Here is a 26,722-nt window from a genome sequence, read left to right on the forward strand (position 1 = left end):
GTAGTGTTAAACAGTTTTCAACAAAAAAGATTTCACGTTTCAGCCACATATGACATGTCTTCTCCTCCTCCAGGAGAATGTGCTTTCCTAATGTGGACCAAATGAAGGTTAGGCTGGAATAGTTCATAGTAATTTATGTCTTCCCACAACACAAGAACAACCCTACAAGAGCAATCACATTTACATTTTAGTCAATTTCAATTTTTGTCACAGTCCACTGTAACCCATGAAAAACCCTGCTGTGGGTGTGTCGCACTCATAGTCGTTATGTCAGGATGTCATTTGCAACACTTAAAAAGTCCAAATTCCTATGAAGCTTGGATTGACCTAATTTACAAGGCCTTTTTCATAATTGCTAATTATTAGATGAAGGTTCTGCATACCCTAAATTAACTATCTACATTTACTATCTAAGATATATATAGGTATACGGGGGGTGGGCTCTGCGGGGGTCTGACGCAGGGCATTCCACCTCTGCTGCTCGATATATTCCCATTATAAATGCATAATTTTGATATGCAATAATTCTGATATTTTTTTATGAATTGTCTGCAAAAAGTAGCTATTTCATATGCTTGGGATTCCTCTGGTAGTGTCAAGCTCTATGAAGGGTCCCTTTAAACAACCTCGGTTGTAATCCTCCCCCACCTCCACTAAATAGAGCTAGAGATGAACAGTTGATTTGCAGCATACAACTGCACATATGAGAAAACATCTTTTTTTGCTATTACAATGATCTTTGAGTGCTTACTTTCACGCAGGTGAATTGTGTGTGTACTTGTGTGTTTCTGCGGGAGCGCGCCTATCTGTTGGAACTGTTACTGTTACTGTTGGAAAATGTAATTAGCCCAAACGATTCCCATTAGAAACTTATTTTTTATATTCGATAATCCTGATATATTTAAAATGTTTTTCCATAAATGTCAATTACCATGCTTTTAGTCAAGACAAGCATTTGGAAAAAGTATCTTCTTACCCAACAAAACCGGCTCACAACAACACACACACACACAATGGCTGCAGAGACCAACATTTGTTTTTCTACAAAGGTTATGTGTGGTCAGAATCATAATTTATTTATTATCATTTGTGCTGTCAAATTATTAACATTTTTAATCATATTAATCAGTTTTCTAATTAATGAATCATGATTAATCACCATGCCTCGGCATGTCTGAAATATGCCCATTTTTACCATATTTTATTGAAAGAAAGACAGATTATAGGGCAGGATTATGTATATCTGTATGTATGAACAGTGGCAAACTTTAAATCAAATTAAAAGATGGCACACATGTCTGAAAATCTATTTACCTAACACTGCTTTATTTAATTCTCGCCTGAAGTCAGCTGGGATAAGCTCCAGCATACCCGTGCGACCCTAGGGAGGATACGCGGCACAGAAGATGGATGGATGGTACCTTTAGTAGCAGATTATTTGAATCAGACTTGAACTGTTTTATTATGAGCAATGATTAGATTAGATTAGATTAGATTAGATTAGATTAGATTAGATTAGATTAGATTCAACTTTATTGTTATTGCTCATGTCACTGTTACAGGGCAACGAAATGCAGTTAGCATCCAACCAGAAGTGCAATTTTATAAGTACCTCAGTAGTAAGCAAATGTAGAAAAATGGACAGATCTACAAACTATAACAATGAGTAGTTGCATTCAAAATCACTACTTCATTTAAGATGACTCATGATATAAGTGAATTTTATGGGATTTCCCAGCATCATTAAAAGCAGTAAAATGTTCTGAGCATTAATGGTTACAAAGTGAGTGACAAGAATATCCACTTATTGTTTTTATTTGCATTTGTGTTTTAGATCAGAGTCACCGACCTTTTTGAACCGTTACTTCTTGGGTCCTGGTGAATGCAAAAGGCTACCAATTTAATACACACTTCTCAGAGACAATTTGCTTTAACTAGATGTTCATTCATTCATTCATTCATTTTCTACCGCTTATCCTCACAAGGGTCGCGGGGGGTGCTGGAGCCTGTCCCACCTGTCTTCGGGCGAGAGGCGGGGTCCACCCTGGACTGGTGGCCAGCCAATCACAGGGCACATATAGACAAACAACCATTCACACTCACATTCATACCTATGGACAATTTGGAGTGGCCAATTAACCTAGCATGTTTTTGGAATGTGGGAGGAAACACAGTGGCAATGACAAACTTAGCTGTTAGATACCAGCTCGGCAGCTGAATCACAACACACTCCAATATCATGGTGCAAACAGCATCTAGCATTGAAGGAATGAGAAATAACCAGGTTACTCATGTTATAAGCGCACAAGGTTCAGAATCAGAATGACCTTTATTCTCATTTTACATATAGTAGAATGAAATTGCAGCAGCTCCAGCTCCAAGACAGTATGACAGTACAAAATATAGAAATTAGAAGAATAAATAAAGCATAAATCGAAGAATTAGAAGAATAAATAATAAATAATGAGGGGTTTACGATTGGTTGCCTTGGTTACATCTTGTTGAGGGAGATGATGGCTCGAGGAAAGAAACTGTTTTTTAGTCTGTTTGTCCGTGCCCTGATCCATCTGTATCGCCTCCCAGAAGGTAGTCGCTGAAACAATTGTGCGGCAGGGTGAGAAGAGTCCTGGATGATCCTGAGAGCTCTGCTGACTCACCGGGAGTTGTAGAGGTCTGCCAGGGAGGGGATAGGGCAGCCGATGATCTTCAGTACTGCTTTGACTGTCCTGTGCAGCTGCTCTCTGTCTGCAGCAGGTTAGTTGAACAGGAAATGTTACGACTCTGAAACCTGCGTGGCTGCCCTGGTGCATTCAGGTGCCTAATGTCGGAAATGAGACCTGCGTTTAATCATGTTCACTTAAAGCAGCAAAAGAGAATGAACACTACTAAAACAGTCTTTTGTACAAATGTCTAAAGTATTTTAAAATATATTGTCCTTTGCATCTGGCAATCTGTCTTCTGAGGAAGTGTTGCGATGACGAACGGACTAGAGAAGTGTTTGTTTTAGAGTTGGGATACATAAATGGTGTTTGAATTGCACCGCTGATGATGTGTTCAGCTCAGAATAAAGTTAGAAAGAGGCCACCTAGTCTGTATGACTCTGTGGGGAGCTACACTGTGCTGCTCTATGTCATCATAACAGAGAGCGGTGGCTTAATTACGTTAAAAACTTTAATGTAATTAATGAAATAAATTAGTTAACGCCTTTAACACTGTATTTTTGACAGCTCTAATTATTATTAATTATTTTTTATCAGGATGTTTTCATGCAATGATGGATAAATCTTTATTGGCTTCCATTGCATGTTTATTTCAACCATATGATTTCACTTCAACACTTCAAATGTGTGTTACCTTTTTGCCAGGTCTCCAAAAGGTGTGTACGCCAACTTTGTGGTTGGCGTACCGGTGCGCACATTCTCATGCAAAGTTTATTTTTATAAATCACAACCTTTGCGTGGGAAGTTAGGTGGGCAATTTTCCAGCCCAGTTTTGTGCATGAGCAAGTTTATAAATGAGGCCCCTGGCCTCATGGTTTACCTTTTGAATGCTTCAAAACTTTTTGAATGAGATCAAGGATTTGCTTTTGTGTGTCTTTAATGAAGCTTAGAGGCCAATGATCAGAAACAATGAAACAAGGCATCATTACTCTTTTGCCTAAAACAAATAAGGATACTACTTATATTGAAAATTGGAGTCTTATTACGACAAAATGTTGATCTCAGTTACACAATCAGGTTTCATGAAAGGCTGTCACATATCTGACAATGTCCGACTAGTGCTGGATATGAAATATGATGGATATGATCATACACATTTCATTGATGATGGAGCACTCATTATTTTCTTAGATTATATCAGGGATTTGACTCTGTAGAACATGAGTCCCTTTAAACAGCCCTAGGTCACTTAGTTGAGCTTTGGAGGTGGCTTTAAAGAAATGTTCCAAACTATATATAAAGGTATTAATAGCAGCGTCGCTTTATCTGAAGGTTCCTCCCAAAGATTTAAACTTAAACAAGGTAATGGTAATGGTAATGGTTTTATTTCATTTGAACATGCATCATATTACAATTGAGTGCATCTCATAATCAGTTCACAGTTCCACATGTCCAAAAGGAGTAGGAAGAAGCAAAGCTTATTAAATCCTACTCCTCCATCTGGTACATTTACAATCAGTAACTGTTACTAATTTACTGTTACCTAATTTCGCTTTTTTTAATTAAATTTTTGTCACGTACAAAAGTACGTGGTGATATGACCATACAATAACATTACTTACTCAATCCATTCCATAGTTTGATTCCACATACTGAAATGCTATGGCTAGCATAACGTAGTCCTAGCATATAAGTGTTTCAAATGTAGTTCTTCCCTGAGATCATATTTCTCCTCTCTTGTAGAGAAGTATTGGATGACATTTTTAGGTAATTGGTTATTTTTAGCCTTATGCATTATTTTAGCTGTTTGAAGATGAACTATATCAGCAACTTGAAGTATTTGTGATTTTAGAAATAAGGAGTTAGTATGTTCTCTGTAGGCGGCATTATGAATTATCCTTACTACCCTTTTTTGCAGTACATTTAGCAAGTGAAGATTGCTTTTATAGTTATTAGCCCATATTTCCACACAATAAGTAAGATATGGTAGAACCAGAGAGCAATAAAGAGTGTGGAGTGATTTCTGATTGCGAACAAATTTTGCATTGTTCAATATTGAAATATTTCTGGCCACCTTATGTTGTATATTTGTAATACGAGGTTTCCAGCTTATATTTTCATCTATTGTGATCCCCAAAATGTATTTTCCTTCACCCTTTCAATGTCTACATCGTCTATTTGTATTTGCTGATGCATGTCCTTTCTGTTGTTACCAAACAACATGATTTTAGTTTTACTTGGGTTCAAGGACAATCTATTATCATCAAACCATCTTTTTAGTGTGACCATTTCTTCTCTGACCTTTCTAATGATTTCGTCTGTACTCCCTCCGGAACAAAAAGGAATGGTATCATCTGCAAATAATACCAACTTTAAGTCTTTCGTGACTTTGGAGATATCATTGATGTACAAGTTGAACAGTTTTCGTCCCAGTATTGACCCCTGGGGAACTCCGCACGTAATATATGAACTTGCAGATGTGTATTCTCCTAGCTTTATGTATTGCTTCCTGTCAGCTAAGTAGCTTTTGACCCAGTACAGAACTAATCCTCTTATTCCGTACCTTTCTAATTTAGTTATTATGTCAAGGCGGGACGTGGGAAGAAGGACCCAAAGGCAGAATTGGCAAGCACTACACGTGGTAAGGTTCTACACGAGGGTGAGGGTCGGTACACAGGAAGTCAGTCCAATAAGGCAAAGGTATCCAAGAGTGGCAGGCAGAAGGAGAGGTCGAAAGGCAGGCAAGGGTCGAAAACCAGGCGAGGCGATAACAAAGAATGCTAGAACGAGAAATGAGAGTACAACGAACTTGCAGCAGACAGGAGGAATCTGAGGCAATAAATAGTAGGCCGGAAATCAGGTGATGAGGGACCCCTGAACACAATCAGGCAGGAGGCGGGGTCTCCAAGGTGAAGGCGGGGTAGGCAATGACAGGCATGACATATTAGGATGTCATGATTGATTGTATCAAAGGCTTTTGTCAGATCCATGAATACTGCGTCTGCACACTTTCTATGATCTATAGCAGGGGTGGGCAAGCTACGGCCCGGGGCCACATCCAGCCCGCCAAGTGTTTGAATACGGCCCGCCCAATCTTTCCAAAGTATTTCATTTAAACTCAACATACAACCTGGCATCATGGCCTGAGCCAACCTTTTGATGGTTTTATCAATTTCGTTTTTTGACATGGTCTGTTGTTTACAAAGTGCTTCTGAAAAAAGGGACACAAGCACATAATAATAATAATAATAATTATTATTATTATTAGATTATTAGATTATTATAATTATTATTAGGACTATTATGATTATTATAATTATTATATTAATTATATATAATATTATTGTTATATTTGCATATTTTACATAATAATATAATAATTGTTATTTTAATTTTATTGTAATTATTATAATATTTTATTATTTTTAAAATATTTAAATATAAATATAAAATAATAAATAATAATAGCAGATTGCATGACAATTTTACAGATACAATAATACCAGATGGACTGTTACGTGTAAAATATATAGTCTACCCCCCCCCGCCCCCCGTAAATTTTGTCATATCAATGCGGCCCGCGAGTCAAAAAGTTTGCCCACCCCTGATCTATAGCGTTAGTGATTTCCTCCGTAATTTTGATCAGTGGCATGGAGGTAGAAATATTAGCTCTGTATTCATACTGACTTTCTGATAGTAATTCGTTGGCATTAATAAATGTATCCAGACTATTGTTGAATAGCTTCTCCATAATTTTGGAGACTTGTGGTAGTGTTTGTCGCCATTTTAAAAATTTGGAACAACCTTAGCTGTTTTAATTTCTTGGGGAAATCTTCCGGTCTGAAAAGATAAATTACTGATGTACATCAGCGGTTCTACGATCTTGTTGACTACCGTTTTTATAGTGTCCATTTTGATTCCATTAAAATCAGTTGATGTTTTTGCTTTACAATTTTTGACAATGTCGATGATTTCCTTTTTTGTTACATCTGTCAGAAACATAGAATTAGGATTCCTTTCTATTGTTTCATTCCTTTCCTCGCTTGTCCTATTTTTCGGAATCCCTTCTTCTAGTTGTCTCATCCATATCATCATTATAGGTGTTTCCCACTGTGAAATAATTAGGGTCGTCTATCTTCTTGTTACTTTTCCTGATAATACTATTTAGAATGTTCCAGGTTGCTCGAATATTGTTTTTGTGCTTGTCTAATAGTTGGCTTTAATATTCCTTCTTACACGCTCTTAGGATTGTAGTTAACTTATTTTTATAAGCCATATATGTTCTGTCTGATTCTTTAGTCTGTTGAACGATGAATTTCCTGTGTAGTGTGTTCTTCTTCTTGCAAGCATTATTTAACATCCATGGCTGGTTGTTTTTCATACGGCTTCATATGAGCATGTAGAAAGTGTTTGTATGCTTCATCCACGTCTTTGGCAATGTACACACACTCCCATTTTTGTTCTTCTAGATCCTTCTTGAAAGCATTGACTCTGTCCTCTGAACGTAGTCTTTGGACAGTTTTTGTAGCCTCCATTGGTCTGTTGTTGTAACAATATTCATAAATTATGAACACTGGAAGATGATCACTGATGTCTTTGATTAGCAGGCCACTAGTGGTTTTGTTATCAAAGTCATGAGTGAATATATCGTCGATTAGAGTGGCACAATGATCTACTTGGTCTGGTGATTTTGGGAAACAAACTTAAGCTGTACATTGTATCTATAAAATCGTCAATTACCTTGTTCTTGTGTGGATTCAGCAGATCGATATTGAAGTCTCCACATATGAAAATTGTTTTTTGATTGTTATCTGAAAAGGTTGTTTTGATCCAATCTTCAAACATTTCTATCCTTGAGTGTGGCATTCTGTATAAACAACTTACGTACACGTTTTTGCTTTGTTCTTTACAGATTTAAAGTGTTATGCAATCTAGGATATTGTCAATAGCAACTGACATATTCTTTACCACTTTGTAATGTAGTTGTTTGTCCACATACAGGGCGACTTCTCCTCCCCTCGTATTGTTCCTGTTGATGCAGGTCATCTCATAACCTTCCAACTCAAAGGCCGTGCCTTCATCCTCGTTCAGCCAGGTTTCCGATACATACATACATACATACATTTGCATACATACATTTGCATATAATAACGGCAGTCAATTTTCATGTGTGAAAAAGAATTGGTTTGGTTTGGTCCTTGGTTTGTTTTTCCAAACCTTTTGTTAAAAAAATGTTCCTGTTGACTTGTAACTTTGAATGTCCTAAGTTAACTGTTAAATTGCCCCATTTTCATAAACAAGCATTGGATTCATAGAAGTTAGCTTGCGAACACAATTTCACTCCTCACAATTGGATTGTCTGAAATGATCAATACATCTTACATAGAACCAAGTCCATGTTCCACGAACAATGCCTGGAAAATAATATCATTTTTTCTCATATTTTCTTAGATAGAAAAGCAACATCATACGATTATAATATATTTGTTCAAAAACATAATATTGACATTGATCCTATTGATTATGAATGAGTGATTAAGGGAATTCCACCAGCCCAGCTTATGCAACTTTTAAGTCATCTCTCCAGGGGGAGCTGGTGGAAGGAGATTCTCCCAGTTCTACATTTACTCTGATTTTGAGATGCAGTGGAAGAAATAAAACACCAGCACCACATGAAGTTGTCAACATACATTTTAGTGAAAGACAACAGTCAAACGTCAAACATTTTTGGCTTGATAGATCCCCCCCTCCAAAAAAAAATCTGATTCAGTCAATTTTTTTCCTCTCTCTTTTTTTGGTACAATATCTTCATTTTATTTTTTATGAGGTAGACTCTTAATGTGTTAAAATGGAGAGACATTGTTGCTCCTAATAAACTGGCATATGAAAGGACATGAAATAAATACTTCCATGTACAATGTCTTCAAAATGAGGTAGAAACGGTTATGGAGGATGCACAACGACAAGAAATAACCAAAAAAAAGATAACACTGAAATTTATATTGGGTTGGACACTGAATGAGAACTAACAGCTTGTGGAGGACATTGAAGAGCATCAATTCTTGTAGCTTAAATGCAAGTTTAAATACTTTGCACCCAAGGGAGTTCCAATACATGTTTGGTGTGTGATCATTGTGTCACACGTTAAAGGTGCGTTCACACTTGTCACTCTAGTGCATTTGCTCTGTACAATTCCGAGACCCAACCCTCTGCTTGCAAGTGATGGCTGGTGTTTCACTTGACACAGATCAAATGTGAACACAATGTGTGGATCAGTATTCAAATGTCAGCAAAAATTAATGCAGGAATGGCAAATACTGAACAGAAAATACATCATACATTTTGCTCTTCTATGCTGTCTCCTTCTGTATATACAGTATTTATATATACTTTACAGTATGTATGTGAATATCACCTCTGCTCTAAAGAAATTCTACAGAAATAAATCTTCTGTTTTAATTTGTTGTGTAATTTTAATATTTGCTGTTTTTCTTGCATAATTAACTTTTTATTTTATTTATTTAGTGTTTGCTGTCTTCTCCGTCTGTGTGTGTGTATATATATTTCACAAATGCCCTTGGTAGATTTTGAATGCGCCTGCTCCAGAGAAATTCACCAGAAACAATTCTTTCTTTTTCAGTTTATTCTGTAATTTTAATTATTATTTTCTGGTATATTTTGCATGATTAATTTTTTTACTAATTAACATTTTGGACTTTTGTTTAGTTCATCAATGCAAATATACATCAGTGCATTTTGCAGTTGCAAAACGCATGCATTGATTACAAATACGTCAAAAGTCACTCAGTTCTGCTCAGTTCTGGGGGGGGCTCTTATTTTATTTCGTGGTGAAATCTAAGATGGTAAATTTAGCAGAATATAAAAATATCAATCAAATATCATGCAGCAGACTACGTTTTGGTTTGGAATATTTGAGTTACATCACTTAATACATTATTTTTTGTTTTTTAAACTGAGCAGCCTTTGCTCATGTGACAAAAATGCCAGTGTGAATGCTAAGAGAAATGCAGTCTTTTTTCCAGCATCAAACCACAAGCGTGAACACTGAATTAAAAAGAAAATATTTCTGCCAAAATCCTTCAACCAATCAGCATGTGCTCTTAAATGTACTCCCAAAATGTCCTGAAGCAATATGGTCAACTCCAGTTCCACAAGCTGCTGTTTTAGAACACAAAGACTTTATTAAGACCTTTAATAAACGTAGCTATAAAGAACATAGTGTATTGTAGCATTTAGTTTGTCACTTGCTTATCATAGAGTGATGCTGCTAACTACACACGCTAAACACATTAACATCATTAATCTCTCCACCAAAATCTATGAGGGCATCTATACATGAAGAAAATATAGTTAATATCGCTAAAAATGTCATCCATATGACATGTATTGTCCTTTCTTTAAAAAAAATATCTCAATTACATTCAATATTTCAGGCCTTGGTGAAAATATCGCCGCTTTCCCGTGTGTCCATGTGAGTGTTTGTGTACACATGTGTGCGTGTATTATCAAAGGCCATGTCAATTCCCTGAAGAGTTGAGAGTGTGTTTTGCTTTTCGACAGCTCCAGTATGGCTCCAAGGGCTCCCTACAAGCGGTAATAACATTCATTCGTATTCATCATCAGTCTGAGGTAATAATATTCTTCCTGAGTATACAATAACATGACAACAAATATTCCTTTCCAGAGGCAAAAAAAAAAGTTAATGCAAGTCTTGTGTGCATGGAAACACAAGTGGTCCCTCGCATTGCTAAATTCAGCAGTATGTTGCATGATTGTTGCTCATAGTCAAAATATATGCTGGATTCTTGTAGAAAGGCTTTTTAAAACAATAATGCTCTTCAGCACCAGCATGTAAACAATATGCCCCAAAGTTGCATACGCTAAGTATTGGGGGTGTAACAGTACGTATATACGAAATTGGCTTTTTCGGTATGGAACGTTCGGTTGTTGTAAACAATTATATACAGTGTTTCCCATGAATTTATTTGTGGCGGCCCAGCACTAATACATTAGGGTCATCACAAATAAAATTAGCGCTACCTGCTCATTATAAAGTTATGTCTTTTTCATTATCCCTTTGTCTTTTATAATAAACTGAAGAGTAGATAACATTGTAACTAGTTATTATACTTCACCATCTGCCAAAGAATAAGACGATGAGGGATCAGTGTTGCAAATGTATGTACGTATACGTATGTATGTGTGTGTGTGTATATATATATATATAATTATAAGTGTGTTAATATTTAGAGTCCTCTAGCTCTTCTTCTTGCTTTTGACATAAGAAAACAAGAAAACAAAAAGGGAACAAAAGAAGCAGCAGAAAAAAGTTCATTTGTGTTTCTAAAAATATTTGTTCTGTTTTGTTCCACTTTTGGTCTCCCACAGCATGCATAAATAATTACATGCGCATGCATCATGGGCAATTATTCAAATTACCCAACGGTGATTTGACAATGCCACAAATGCATTGCCGTCCTATGGGAAATGCTGATATGTTATTTTTTTTATTATTATATATTATTATTATTATATATATTATATATATATATATATATATATATATTAGTAGTATATACACACACAGTGGTATGTAAAAGTTTGGGCACCCCAGATTATTTTCAAGATTTTCCGTTATAAATCACTGGTTGTTGGGACCAGCAATTTCAGTTAATATATCATATAGAAGATGAACACAGTGATTGATGAGAAGTGATAGATGAGAAGTGTAGGATTTACAGAAAGTGTGCAGTAATTATTTAAACAGGTGCATAGATTTGGGCACCCTTGCTGTTTTCTTGATTTGAATACCTTGAGCACCTTGAGCAATTATTGGACCACAAAATTTGTTTGGTAAACTCATCGACCCTTGACCTTCATAAGCCAATCATATGAAATCTTGATCTTGCTGCAGATGGTGTCACTGTGCATCGTTTAACTGTTCAGCACACTTTGCACAGAGGGCTGCTGTCTGGGAAAGTCATGCGGACCAAGCCTTTTGTGTACATGCCACAAACTGAGGCGTTTGAGGTATGCTGAAGCACATTTGGACAAGTCTTCATTTTGGAATAAGGCTCTGTGGACTGATGAAGCTAAAGTTATTTGGAAATAACAAGGGGCCGTAAGAACAAAACAGTTGAACAAACACTTGCTTCCCACAGTAACATTTGGTGGTGGTTCCATCGTGCTGTGGGACTGTGTGGCAAGTGTAGGTACTGGCAATCCTGTTCAAGTTGAAGGTCGCATGGATACCAGTCAGTATCAGCAGTTTCTTGCCAACTGTGTTCAACTCAAATTGCTGGTCCAAACAACCAATGATTTATCAAGGAAATTCTTGAAAATTATCAGGACTGCCCAACCACTGTATATACCACCATATAATGATATATGAGTTTTCTAGTTTAATGTTTGTATTTTAATTGAGAATTATAATATTCAATAATTAATTCTCAGCATTTTGCAGTTCCTTATGTTTCATTGAAAAAAATCATTAAAGCTGTTATATACTTGTATACAGTAGCTTGTATACCTTTACGGTATTCAGGGCTTTGACACTGTTACCTCATTCACCTACTCATAACACAGCATTAGAAGCAACTAGGTGTTCATATCTTGCCCAAAGATACTTCAACTTCGTCACAGGAGGACAGAGGATCGGACCAGCAACCATCAAGTTGGGAGACGACTGTACCACCTGAACCATGCCTCCCCTACATACAAGCTTTGCAATTTTATGCTTTGCATTTGTTCCTTCACTGTACCCACAAACCATGATTATGGCGTACTGTTACACCCCTATTAAGTATACTGGCTTTGCCAATGCCAAAAACACTCAAAGTGCAGGGATGACATCTTGCACTGAAACAACTTAAAGGCCAGGTTAATTTCAGCCGCATGCCTGGACAACAGTAGCATTGAGTGGGAAACAAGATGCAGGCTAGCAGAAAAATAAGAGGGAACGCAAAAAAGGACAAATGGTCATGATTGTGTTGAAACAGTATGACCGCCTCAACTTTTGAGTTATTGCTTTCCTTACTTTTTGGTAACAAAATGATCTCTGTGGGCTGGTAGAGTACATTGCTGTTTAGGGCCATATATCATTACATTCGCTGCCATTAAAAAACAAAACAAAACAGCATTTCTACTGCTGGAAGATCCTAAAATACCGTAAATGCTGCCTATGCAGAAAATGTATAGACAACATAAACAGAATACACCTTACAGGATCCAATGCACCGTCTATCTTTGGGAAAACATGGAAAAAGACAAGGATAATCATAAACTTGGCTCTTGTGCCCACTTGTAGTTGAAAATTATGTGTGTTTTTGGCTTTCAGCTGTGAGGGAATCTCGTCAATGGTCTCCAGTAGGGTTCTCAGCTTGTGTGTGTGATGCCGCTATCTTCATAGACATCCTCTGCTGAGAAAAGCTGTGCTCCCCAGACACACTCTCCACGGGCAGGCCGGACTGGGGGCTGTATTCTCCTGTGCCACGATAAGAGGGTGACACAAGGGACTTTGCTGGTTTGTAGGCCTGCGGATCAGAACCTGAGCCACTGACGTCATAGTTGCTGCCTTTGCTGACGCCGTTGCCGTACTTTCTATAGCGCGATCCCTCCACCTCGGCTTCCTCTTGTTCATCCTCCCCCATCGCAAAGGCCTTGCGTTTCAGCATTGTTCCAGCCTCGGCACCTGCTCCCAGGCTGTGAGATGGGTAGCCGTAACTGCCCCCCATCATAGTGGGCCTGGGGGCCAGTGGAGTAGGGGTACTAATCCCAGAGGGTAGATAGGAGGCACTGGGGTGGCTGTATCCAGAAGAGAGGCTGTTTTGGGGATAGCAGCCCGGTGGGTAGTTGTAGACCGGAGTGCTGGCGCTATAGCTATGCACGAGAGTGGGTGTTGCCTGCAAAGTGTGAAGAGGGGCAGGGGGAAGTGCTGTGCCAGGCTGAGGGCAATATCCTGAGGAGAGGTATGTGCTGTTGTAGGCAGGAGGATAGTCCTGTGATGATGGGGCACTGCAAGGGCTGGTGCCACTGTAGCCTGTGTCTGAGGCTGAGTTACTGCTCACAACAGTCACACTTCCTGTGGCGGGAATGCCGGAGCCCATCTTGGTGCCAGTTAGTGCTTCAAGCCCGGGGTAGCACTCGATGCCCTGGCTGATAGCCCAGGGATCAGATTCTGTTTTGAGGAAAGCACCAGGCTCTGTGTAGGCCCCTGTGGCAGGACGCTCGTAGGGCAGGTCCAGGCCTGTGTATTTCTCTGCATAACGCTTGAGAAGCGAAGAAGCTGTCAGGGCTGATATGTCGTCACTGGCCCAAGGGTAACCGGCGTGGGCGTAATTGCGGCGAGCGGCGGAATAGGGTTCATGTTTGTGGACAGACGGGGGTGATGTAGTGGAGGTGACATCGAGGTGCTGCTCAGGCCACTGAGATAGAGGGGCGGTGTGCTCCGGAGACCAGTGCATCTTCAACAGACCTGCTGGAGACAGCACAATCAGATCACATCTTATTATTATTATCACAGATTATATAAGCTTTAGGTTAGTGACCACTTCTCCACTGCCCAGGTAATCCACTTACCTCACAGATGTGGCATATGAAGATATTGATTAGACAGCATGGTTATTCAACAGGTGTGCCTTCGGCTGACAACATTAAAAGGCCACTGATAAAGGTGCGGTTTTCTATCATGACTGTGGATTTATTTATTTACATTTATGGATTTATTTATTTATATTTGGATTATTTATAGAAATTTATGAACATTACTTGGTGGCTACAACAGCTGATACATAGAGAAAGGGGAGGATAAGTTAAGTTTGAGCCACAGACTGACCGCAGAGGTTCTTGTCAAACTAACTCAATGGGCACTTACATTTTTTTAGGTTGCAAGACAAACTTGCACACGTTGTATGTCTTTCTGGGTCATATGTTTCATATTTTGGGCAAAATGTAAATGTTTTCATACATACATACACTTTAATTTTGAAGAGAAATTCATACGTCACACACGGACTATGTGTGTTATGCGCACATCCTGCATACTTGACCTACATGTGTAATTAGTGCGGCCAACGCATGTTCATATATTTTGCATTTCTCCTTAGATATCCTCCATAGATATTTCTCCTTCATGCTCACCACAATGACACCCTTCAGGAAACAAAAACACAACAATTTGGAGAACGTCAAAAATGTAAATGCCAAAAAATAATACGTCCAATTTTGACCTTGGCTTTGCTAAACCATGGCCATAGTTTTATGAGTTATTGTTCATTGTTAACACCAGTTCTCTGTTGTGTGTAACAAGTTAGAATAGCATCTAATTATCCAGATTAAAATGGAACATTTTTAGCCTGCCCTAACTGAGCATTGTATCAGCACTTAGCTTGTGCTCTTCCACACCATTTCATTGAGGCGGAGGGCGGGGGAGGGGAGCAACTGTCCTAATCTTTATGAGAAGCCGCTAACATAGCCCCCAGCCTGGTCTCCACGGCGATAAGCCTCCATCAGCCGGAGCTCTGTCCTCTTCCTTTTTCTCTCTCACATTGGGTCTATTGTTGTTTCTCAGCGAGTCTCTTAGTCAACAAAGCTGCCCCCACTGAGCGTGTGATCTAATTCGGCTCAAACCTCAGGGGTGTGCTGGACAGGGAGCGCGAATGAGGGTGGGGTTAGTGTGTAGCAAGGGTAAATTAGAGTACTTTGTCAGTGACAGTACTCCGCAAAAGCTGTTTTCATGTGTGTTATAAACGCTTACAAAAGAAGAGGGTGTCTGCAATGGCCTCCTCAGCCCGTTTGGCCCAGCCTGGCTGACATTCCATGCATTGTCGAGTATTTTAATCTGTCTTGATCCCAGGCTTGGGACAAGGGTCTTCCATACAGCAACACCTGACAGTGTCCTTGATAAAGCACATTTAATTCACAATAACACTACAGGTTTTACACAGCAGCAAACCAGACATGGCCAATTCACCTAAGTTGAAATGAATGCCATATGCCCCACTTTACTAAATGAAAAAAGTTTCAATTACTATTTGACAGCAGTTTACACAAAATCTATAAAACCAATTTCCACCTCTTGACCCAAGAAAGAAGCCATTATGATGGGTGTCTTATATAGATTTAAAGCAGGAATTCTTTACTATTGTTTGAGGCCATGTCTTTAATAAGGCATCGTGTAGGAAATCAGTAATTAAAATCGCCTCTACACCGATTTTATGGTTCCATAGCTTTAAATCTGAAAGATTTTCCCAATTTTTGTAGATCTAAAATTCATGGAGCTTAACTTATTTCCTTGGATTTCGGGGCTGTCAAACTACTAAGTGCCCGGCATTTATAAAGCATTCAGAACAAACCCGACTTTTCATTTCTCAATAAATAATGGATACAATTTAACAATAAAATATAGCTTCATTTCTATGAAGGCATTTGAGGTCACAGTCGGCTTTTCATATAATCAAACTGCAGAGTGCAATGTTTGTTTTGGCTTTTATCACACACTCCACACACACACACACACACAGACTGTCACTGTCTACATGCAGATTACTGCAGGTCGCGTCACATGTCCACCAGGACCACCAGATGGGACTCTAAACGGTCCACATGTTGATCCCTAAATTAAATGATCCTTCAGCCCAATAATCCCGCTCATCCAACCAGGGATGGCAGCCCTCTAGGCCGGCACAGGATGGGAGAAATCCCTACACTCGAGGGAATTCCCGATCATGGCAGTGACCCACACACGGGGGGCACAATAAATATTACACGGTCACAAAAACACACACACAAAGAAACAAAAGACAGCAGTTTTTTACTATACAGCTCAAAGCCGTCATATTCATGTTCAGTTTTTGCACACATTTCCATCATCTTACATTAACTGAGTCAACGTGGTGTTACTGTGCCAAAAATTAAACAACATATGGGTCAATATATTATTATTAATTAATGTATTCATTATTTAACACACCAACCAAAAGGAGTGAACCAACTATGAGTAATACCTGAGACATGGAGAAGGGATAGTCCAAAAGTATCCAGTAAGACCAGTAAAAGTCGCTTTTTTTCTGTCATTGTAACATGGGACTTCCCTGTTTGCATGTTATATACAGACATCAATAAAGCACTTTGCATGTATTTTAAACAGCCAACAGTTAGTGCTTGTCTTCAACAGATGGCTCATCATCGATTGAAGGCCTATTCCAGTGCAGTAATCTAGTGGGACATGGAACCCCCTCCCCTGAAAATTGGACAGAGGAATGTAAAAAAAAACTTCGAGTGGATCACCAAGCTGGAGGGTGCGCAGATTGAGAAAGAAGACTAATGAAGGATTAGAGCAGGCTTTATCTCGCTGGAGTGTCACAGTCTGACACTCAGGCTAAACAAAGTGGAGAAGTGGCACCACTGGAGAGAAATATTGGTAATATCCTTGTGTAGAAGCCTATTTGATAAGCATGGAGCCATACAGTAAATATGATAAATACAACAATGTAGAAATTCAACCCTAGATCATCAAATTTTGTATTCATATGAAACTATTGTGTAGCTTTTGGGTTTTAGCAATGATATAGTGAGCATATATCAGGCTCTTTAATAATACTTATCTTTATCTAATCTTTAATTTTACTGGTTGAGCCACCCAGCAACTGCAATCAAGCATTGGCTATAACTTGCAATGAATCGCTTACAGTGATGTGGAGGAATTTTTGCCCACTCAACTTTGCAGAATTGTTGTCATTCAGTCACATTGGAGGGTTTTTGAGCATGAAGCGTGTTTTCAAGGTCATGCCACAGCATCTCAATAAGATTCAGGTCAGGACTTTGACTAGGCCACTCCAAAGTCGTCATTTTGTTTTTCTTCAGCCATTCAGAGGCGGACTTGCTGGTGTATTTTGGATCATTGTCCTCCTGCAGAACCCAAGTTCATTTCAGCTTGAGGTCACAAACAGATGGCCGGACAGTCTCCTTCAACAGTCTTTGGTAGAGAACAGAGTTCATGGTTCCATTTATCACAGCAAGTCTTCCAGGTCCTGAAGTAGCAAAACAGCCCCAGACCACCACACTACCACCACCACATTTTACTGTTGGTATGGTGTTCTTTGTCTGAAATGCAGAGCCTTAAAGTTCTTTTTGTTCAACAGTGGTTTTGGTCTTGGTTTTGGTCTGTCGTAGGACGTTTTTGCCCATTGTTTTTGTTATAGTGGGGTGGCAAGTGAGGCCTGCAGTTCCTGCAGTTCAGATGTTGTTGTGAGGTCTTTTGTGAGCTCTTGGATGGGTCGTTTTGGTTGCCCAGCCACTCCTGGGAAGGTTAACCACTGTTCCATTTTTTTTTCTCATGGCTCTCATTGTAGTTTGCTGGAGTCCCAAAGCTTTAGAAATGGCTTTATAACCTTTTCCAGACTGATAGATTTCAATTAATCTCAGTTAAGTCATGTTTGAACAGGTGGAACACTTTCTCACATGTAGGTTTTGGAATTTCAACAGTTTAATTTAAAAGCTGCATTTTTGTTTAGTTTTATTGTAATTGACTAATATTTAAATTTGTTTGATTATCTTTGAAGGGGACCTATTATGCTCTTCCCACTTTTCTGACCTAAAAATGTAGTTAGAATGTAGTATCCCCGTGTTAAATTATGCCAAAGATTCAGATAATGAGGTTTGCACATTTGAAAGTCAGCCCTGGAAGAAGTTTGGGATTGTTCAAAATGCTCGGTGTAAAAGGGCATGGTAAAACTGCCCCTTTGTGACATCACAGAGTTGCGGACTTCCTTATATATAAACTCTCTGCCCTCCCCCAAGGTCTGCCTGTGGCCTTCCCTTCGTGCTCTGCCAGGGAAATCTATGGAGCATGGTTCTCTGCCAGGCAAAACTTTTATTTGACTTGAATTGATTGTTTGTTGCCATGCTAATTTAGAGTGGCCAGACTGGAGCAGAAGGGGATAGAAAAGAAGAGAAAAGAAAACAGAGGGGGGACAGAGACAAACAACATCAAATCGGAAAATGTCCATGATGGTCATAAAGACCTTAATAGACAAAATAATAAAAACCACATTGATAATACCGAAATGAAACAGTTGTACATATTAGAGGTAATTGTAGTAATGACAATATTAACCATAGTGAACAGAATGACAATAACTGTAATGCACATGATTGTAATAACTATAGTTATCACAATCACTGTAATAAAATCAAGACCGCCCTTAAAAAAACAAAATGGAATGAAACTCAAATTAATACCCCTGCATACAGTTGCCACATTGGGGTTAAAACTCCCTCACTCAATTGCAGTTTTTCAAAAAACAATGCATTAACAAATGATGTTTCATGGTTGACTATTAGTCACCTGATATGTCATATTCTGGTCACTACGGGTCACACTTCCACACTTCTCTATTTATTTTGATACCCACACCGTCAATGTGGCACAGCTACATTTTGCATGTGTTATGTGTTTGTTGCACCATGAGTGAGGAAGGTGCGTGGTTTGATGAATGAGTGTCAAAATAGACATTTTTTAGGGATATCTCATTTACTCATTCATTGCTGTAGCATCATACATTTGTGTTAGAGCAAAGGTATTAGTTGTGTGTGCGCGAGTTGTGGAAGGAGTTGGTGGAGGGCTGGCTCAGGAATTAGGAGGGATGAGTGAGGGAGCCCTGGCCCTAATCTAGCAACTGGTGTTGGCTGGGAACTTGTCGAGAGCCCTCCATTCTTGGCTACGCTTGGCTTAGCAGGAGACAAAGATGAGAACTAAGCCGGCTTGGTACTGGGACAGCTTCCCTTAATCAGTGTGAGCATCATACAGTCTACTGCCAGTTTGGGGCTCATCACACATCTCTCTAAATGAATTACATTATTTTATCCCCTCAATGTTCAAACTCCCAATGGCAACATAAAAAGTTTTTTCTGATTTTTGCAAATTATCATATATATATACATGCATGGTACATGTCTGCAGTACGTGCACGTACACAAAAAGCAGTCACAAAGAGCAGACCAGCAATTAAGTCCATTTTCATTGAGCATAGCAGGTCGGACTGTGTTCAGTCATGGAAAGTCAATTTGTGTCAGTTTTGGTCCGCACATCATATTATTGTAGTTGAGACTGTCACAGGAGGGGATGGCAAGACTACAGAACACGCTGAGGCAGGAGGAGAAGCAGAGGAAGTTTACAGAGGAAATGCAACAAGGGAGAGTTGGAGGAACAATCAAAAGTAGGAGTGTCATAACCCAACTCGCGAGATGTAACTACACACAAGATTGGACCCGTGAAACTGAGACAAGATGACATTTACCATTAATTACAATGAAAAAATATGAACGAGTCACAAAACCATGCAGGTGAGTTTTGAAATGTTTATTGTCCCACAAATTGACACTAAACAACATTACTGTCTAGAGTTGAGGCAAAAAAGAATCTGTTATAATATGAATATATTTATTAGCATAATAAATAGTGAATCATAATAATGCAATATATAATGCAATATTTTCGTTAATATGACGTCTTCTGTGAAAGTTGCGTAATTTGCATATGTGACTAATTTTTTTCACATTTTTTTCATACTATCACACTTATCTCATTTTGTGGAAATATGGGGTAATAACTATAAATGCAATCTTCACTCTTTACTGACCAAAAAAGGTCAGTAAGGATAATTCAGAATGCTGCCTGCAGAGAACATACTAACTCCTTATTTCTAAAATCACAAATACTCAAACTTGCTGATATAGTTAATCTTCAAACAGCTAAAATAATGCATAAGGCTAAAAATAACCAATTACCTAAAAATTCCATCCAATATTTCTCTACAAGAGAAGGAGAAATGTGATCTCAGGGAAGAACTAAATGTGAAACACTTCTATGCTTGGACAAGGTTAAAAAGCCATAGCATTTCAGTATGTGGAATCAAACTATGGAATGGACTGAGTATGGACCTCAAACAATGCACAACAATGAGCCAAGTCAAGAAACAATCCAAGCAGTTGATGTTTGCTAAATACAAGGATGAAAGAGTCTTGAACCAGTCATGATGTGCTATACATATCACTATATTTACAGTTACTATGGCACCCATTATGTCATTGTATGGTCATATCACCTCATACTTCGGTATGTGAAAAAAAATAAAAATACAAATAAAAAATTTAAAATAAAAACAAATAATCATAAAAAAAACTTACATTGTATTAGGAAAGCAGGAAGTGAACAAATGTAACAGTTACTGATTGTAAAAGTACCAGATGGAAGGGTAGGATTTAATAAGCTTTGCTTCTTCCTACTCCTTTTGGACATGTGGAACTGTGAACTGATTATGTGATGCACTCAATTGTAATCTAATGCATGTTCAAATGAAATTAAACCATTACCATTACCATTACTTCTGCAATGAGGCCAGTTCCACAGATAGCCACTGCAGCACTTTGGATGTGTGTTTTGCCAGCAAGACAAGGCACTGCCAAGCTAAGGAGGAGTGTGTTGGTCTGTATTGGGGTGCATAATGGAGGTTTTAGAGCTTCTGGACAGGCATTGCATGACTGCTGCACAATCAAAGAGGGATCTCACCTGGCGGATACTTCACCTTTGTTGACTGCTTGCATATAATTACCAAAAAAATGCATAATGCAAGCAACACTTCCTGTATTAACCAGACAACGATTCATCCAATAAATACAGTAGATTGATGCAAGCAGCTGTAACGGCAGTAAATCTGGTATTGCAGTACATATATATGTATGGCATCCTCAGTGAAGACGAAGACAAACGATGCAAGTCCTGAATGTTTACAGAAGCTCGCAGGACCCGTGGTCCACTGCATGGTCACTTGGAGTCATTAAGGGCTAATTAGATGAAAGTAGAGGTGGGGGAAGGGACTGACTAGGAATGGGATTTTGGGGGTTGTGAAACATCAGAAGTGGCTGTGGAAGAGAAAAACACACACCATGCCTGGAGTTCTTGCACTCCACTTCCAATAAACATGTCCAGCAGGAACACAAACACACAACTGCACAAGCTGAAGTGTGTCTTTGTGTACTGTAGTGTAGACACACAGTCCTGGTCATCTTTCAGATGAGTCAGCCTGCTGGAATGCCAGGAATCTAACCTGCGCTCTATTTACACAGCACATATCCTCAACATGAACTGTCCACTTCCACACAGACTGTACTTGCGCATCAGCTGTTCGTGCATTACTAGCTCAATTGTGAACAGTTGATTCCGGTTCCCATACAACACAGCGTAGGGCCGATAAAGCATTCACTTCATTCCTCACAGCCTTATCTCCTCTGGCGAACAGAGTCAAGGGGACTGCATTATTATGTAAGCAGCAAGCAGAGTCCAACATGAAGCTGGGAAAGGAAAAAGGCTCCTCTGCCTTTCCTTGCTGCAGGCCTGCATAGCACACAATCAACTGTATCCTGTCATAACAATCAGACACAAAGCCTCACTCATGTCTTCCTTTTGAATGGAGTATGAAGACATTATTGCATGATCCTTCTGGTTTCTACTTTAGCTCATTGTAAAAGACGACTGTGTCCGAGCCTGTGTGGTCAATCTTCCCCTCCCCCAGCCCTTCAGTTCACACACACACACACACACACACATGTGGCCGAGGCCAACCCGGCCCCCTTTTGCTTATTGTGTCCACTCATATATCAGGCTGCAGCTGACCAGTGCCTCCTCACGTCGTCTCCATCTGCCCTTCACTTTGCTTTTTACTTGCCAAAAGACACTCAATGAGGGCTGAAGATGTGCTCTAATTTGCTTAACAAGCTGCTTTAATTATAATAGATGCCTAGTGTGTGTGTGTGTGTGTGTGGAGGAGGGCACGTTAATGTGTGCTCCTGTGCAGGACTAATGAGAGACTGTTGACACCAGCTTACTAACGATCCAGCCTACATTCACACAATCGTTCCACCCTGGTAACTGGCCACTAAAACAAGCTTACATCGCACTCTTGATGTCAACACAGCCCCGTAATGAGAGCAATATTTGCAGTCTGCAACCAAGAAGCAATTAAAATAGCAGCAGTGTTAAAAATACATGAGCAGAAATCTAACAAGAAGCTGTGAGTCTTTTTCGGAGGGAGGAATGTGACATATGCATGCTAGCACGGCTTGTGTCTCACCTAAAAAAAGACCCTCCTGCTCCCGGAAGGTACACTCAGTTTCTTTTCTTCCTTTTGTGTTTCAAAAAGGCCGAAATAAATCCCTGTTGCATTATTCCAATCAGGTTAGTGGCCTAATCCTGTTAAAGCCAGCTTTAATCAATAACTCACTCATTCAGTGGCAGCATATTCATCAGCCTGGGTAACAAGCTCTTCTGATGATCATCGCAAATATATGAGTGCTGCACGATGATGTGTTTATGCACCTGGAGAACTGGTCTTACTAATGCTGCAAGCCCCACCTAGGAGACAAACATTTTCCGGGCACCACACACCTATGTGTGCGATGCCTACAGTGTTGGCACCATCCCATATGAATGGCTTGAATTGCATCACTTTTTTGTTCCCTCACAATGGCTAACTCCAAACTGAATGGGAATGTTCACAATGACAATAAAGCAGTACAAAAAAGTACAAAATCTGCACTCACAGTGAAAGGTTTTCACTACTGCGCCATGTGGGGACCGAGACACCATCATCATCATTTTGTTCTATTTTATCATTGTAGGTTGGAAGTCATGGTTTGCCAGTACCACCGTTTTTTAGCTGCTAATTTTCATTTCTCATAGCATTTGTTGATTTGCCATTGTTGGTATTTCTTTGTTGGCTTTTCTTTCTTTCTTTACTATTTTACCAACACAACACACCTCAAAAGCTTCCAGTCTTGCTGCAGTTGACTTGGTCATTGTTCAAGTTTCAGATCCATATGATAAAATACATGTTATATATCATTTAAGTATTCTTAACCTTCGGTCTAGGGCTATTTTCCTTATATTGTTATGGCATTGTTTTTCCTTGTAACATCAAGCAAGATCAATGGAACACCACTATAAATTAAATCTTCAAGATTAAACACTCTAAATGCAGAAAATAATCACCAAACTCACTTATTTGTTCATAAGATGCACACAGAGCAATGAGTCTCCTTTCTGTTTTAAGTTCCGTTCTGTCGCCATGAGGTGTTCAGGCACACTCATAATTGGGAGTGTTACTTTGGGCACGTGAGGCAGTATAGCAGTGGTTTTCAACTGGTTTAGCTCCAAACCCTAATTGCAGTACTTTTTCAAGCTACATGAGTTACGCAGGTACCCACTTATCCCACTTATCACTTTCAGTCTTTATAGTGATTAAGCACAGTATATGCCCATTTTTCTATTTTCTGGCAATATAGCCATATTTATGTACTGTAGTTTTTGAGCTGAAATAATGTGAAATGCGCTAATTGTAAATAGCTTTAACAACAGCCCAAGTTGTTTGGCAAGTTGGGAAGACATGAGAGCACAGACGCTATTGTCTAAACAAACTTGCACTATATTCACATAGAGGCTGAACACGTTCTGTGAAATTCCTCAATGCAAAGCCTGGAGACACAGCTGTAAAAGCCATTAGTATGTCTGTCCACTCTCCAACACTGATTCTGGTGGGGCTTTGCATTGGCAAAAAAGGTTATGTCATTACCCAATGTCCAGTTTGTCTGTGCTATTAGCTTGCTAGCTTATTTGAGAGGTTTGAGTTGAAAAAATTCCACAATTTGTGTTGCTGCTTGTCACTGAGCAGGTGATGGTGGGTACCACAGCCAAACCAGTTGAGAATCACTGCTGTTCAGGATTTCCCTTAGACACACCAGCCTACCTCTGCTGCTACAGGATGACCTTATGGTGCATTCATGCAGACTTACTGTAAGGAGTGACAGGACTGAGCATTCTGCAGCCCCGGCCCCACGAAAAAAAGGACAGGACCGGGTCCACTTGGTGCTAGTGAGAGGCCAGCTGCATGCTGCAGGACCCCACCGGGCTCCGGGGAGTGAGAAGGCTGTGAGGCGAGTTAGCGAGTGGACCTCTGCGCTCCTCCATGGTTCATGTCACACCTTGAGGCAGCTGGGACAGGCGGCCACCTGAGGAACGCACACAGGCAGAGGTGTCAGACACCCAGAGATACCGTCTTGTCAATTTCTATTGATGCAAGGAGAGTGACGATAAAAACATTTTTGCAGATCTTCGTGTGCTCAAGTGATTTGGAATGCCGAATGTTCTAATATACACGGACAAGTTCCTAATCCCCTGAAGCTCACAAGCATAGCAACGCATGCAAAAACAAACAGACGGAGAAAACCTTCCTGAAAGCAATTGCAAGAGAGGACATGCAAAGAATGTATCAAACATGATGAGTGTTAGGACGATCCTTGGGTTGACCTACACAGGACACACTCCAAGCAACAGCATATAAAGTGGAACACATGTAAAATATTTTACACATTTTACACACCTGATCACGCATCGGCTTGATTTAAAAAAGTAATCCACTCTTCGGCAAAACAGTGTGAGAGTGTGTGTGTGTGTGTGTGTGTGAAGTGTGTGAGGATTGGACTCTCTTGTGGGACCATATCTTTCTCTCCTCCACTCCCTAGATCGCCCTTCAGCTCCCTCCCTCTCCTAGTGACAACAGAGCAGCATATACATCCCCTCCCCCAACTGCAGAACCCTCCCCCCTTTTGTTCAAACTATTTCAGCAGGAAGAGAGAGAGGGAAAATGTGACCAATCAAGCCATGTCAGAGGAGCAAGCCTCCTGCTGTGCTGCATAAATATGTGCATGCATGCTTGCATGTGTGTGTGTATTATGTGTGTGTTATCTTTTGGGACAGTTTGATTAATGAGCATGCATGCCGGACACATGGGGTTGAAAAATGTTGAATTTTCTCTTCGGGTGACCACATGAGAAGTTCGGTTATTGTTAATGACTTCTATTGATTCACCACATTGATCCCAGCATTGTTGGATGGGTGGGGTTGCAACAACCGTGTCAATATTACCTAATTCCTGATGCCCCCTACCCCATGCACAAGCATGCATGGAAAAGAGCAAATTACCTCAGTTTTGGCCTTAATCTTTTGACTAAAACACTAGTTAATGTCCTCACCTGTACATCTCAACCAGGAATCATGTGAGCACACTGCTTTCAGTTCACTCGTATCATCCATTGTTTTGTTTAGCCTCTCCAACGTGGAAACACAGCTGTGCTTCTGCATTTAGAATTATGGTGTAGGCGGGACAAGCTGCTCAACTCCTCATGTTACTTAGCTGTAAATGCTCATGGCTCAGCAGAACACACACCACAAACACCAGGCAGGCCCTCTGTCAACAAGCATACACACTTCTGACATGTGTGAGTCGATTCTTCCGTTCTGTCATGTATCATATGGTATACGCTTAGTAAACATACAAAATGTAAGTATTTTTTCCATTGGAAATAATGTCAATCCAATTACAGTACAGTCCCTCAGTAGGATCCACAAAGTTGGATTCCTTGTTTGAATATTTGACTCTGGGATAGGCTCCAGCACCCCCCGCGACCCTCGTGAGGAAAAAGCGGTAGAAAATGAATGAATGAATGAGTTTACAACATTCTAAATACGATTTGTTGCATTATGAGCGCCCTCTAAACATGAAATAACACACCTATAATCACCTCTATACTCCTATTACCCTGGATAGTGGCATATAACTGGAAATAAGGCATGACAGAATTTTCTGGACAGGGGACTTCCTACCGTGGCTATTGTTTCATTTACAATGTAGAACACTACATACTGTATTGTGTCTAGCTTACATTGGTATTTTCATTCATTTATTAAATTCACTTTGATGCTTGAAAATTTTTATTTAGGCCAAGAACTTGCACAATTTGCTTAAATATGCATGTTTTTTCACTAAACCATAGTCAACCACAAAACAGTGCTAATTTATGAACTCATTTAATTTGAAAAACCATGATAGAGTGAAGGTATGAAATTTAAACGATTGTAATCCATTGCATTCATTCATTCATTTTCGAACACTTATCCTCACAGGGTTGCGGGGGTTCTGGAGCCTATC

General features: G+C 39.5%; 1 protein-coding gene across 3 annotated transcripts; it reads right to left on the reverse strand.

Annotated features, from left to right (window-relative positions):
- Positions 1-2,697: 2,697 nt before the first annotated feature.
- LOC131106389 (fidgetin-like protein 2) lies at positions 2,698-25,268 on the reverse strand. 3 transcript variants are annotated; one of them, XR_013630271.1, is made up of 3 exons: positions 25,115-25,268; positions 24,528-24,743; positions 2,698-2,818 (listed from the first exon to the last, which is right to left on the reverse strand). XR_013630271.1 is itself a non-coding variant. In XM_058055383.2 (3 exons), exons 2-3 carry the CDS (start codon positions 24,550-24,552, stop codon positions 13,034-13,036), a joined length of 1,146 nt encoding a protein of 381 aa, XP_057911366.2. In that variant the 5' UTR covers positions 24,553-24,743; positions 25,115-25,268; the 3' UTR covers positions 7,931-13,033. The 3 variants fall into 3 exon arrangements, 2 of the variants coding, with proteins under 2 accessions (XP_057911366.2, XP_057911365.2); XM_058055383.2 differs by lacking the exon at positions 2,698-2,818 and adding an exon at positions 7,931-14,154; XM_058055382.2 differs by lacking the exon at positions 2,698-2,818 and adding an exon at positions 7,931-14,157.
- Positions 25,269-26,722: the final 1,454 nt, after the last annotated feature.

The sequence above is a fragment of the Doryrhamphus excisus genome, linkage group LG18 (assembly GCF_037039965.1).
Source record: "Doryrhamphus excisus strain RoL-2023G ecotype Guam linkage group LG18, RoL_Dexc_Guam_v1.1, whole genome shotgun sequence".
Taxonomy (NCBI): Eukaryota; Metazoa; Chordata; class Actinopteri; order Syngnathiformes; family Syngnathidae; genus Doryrhamphus; species Doryrhamphus excisus.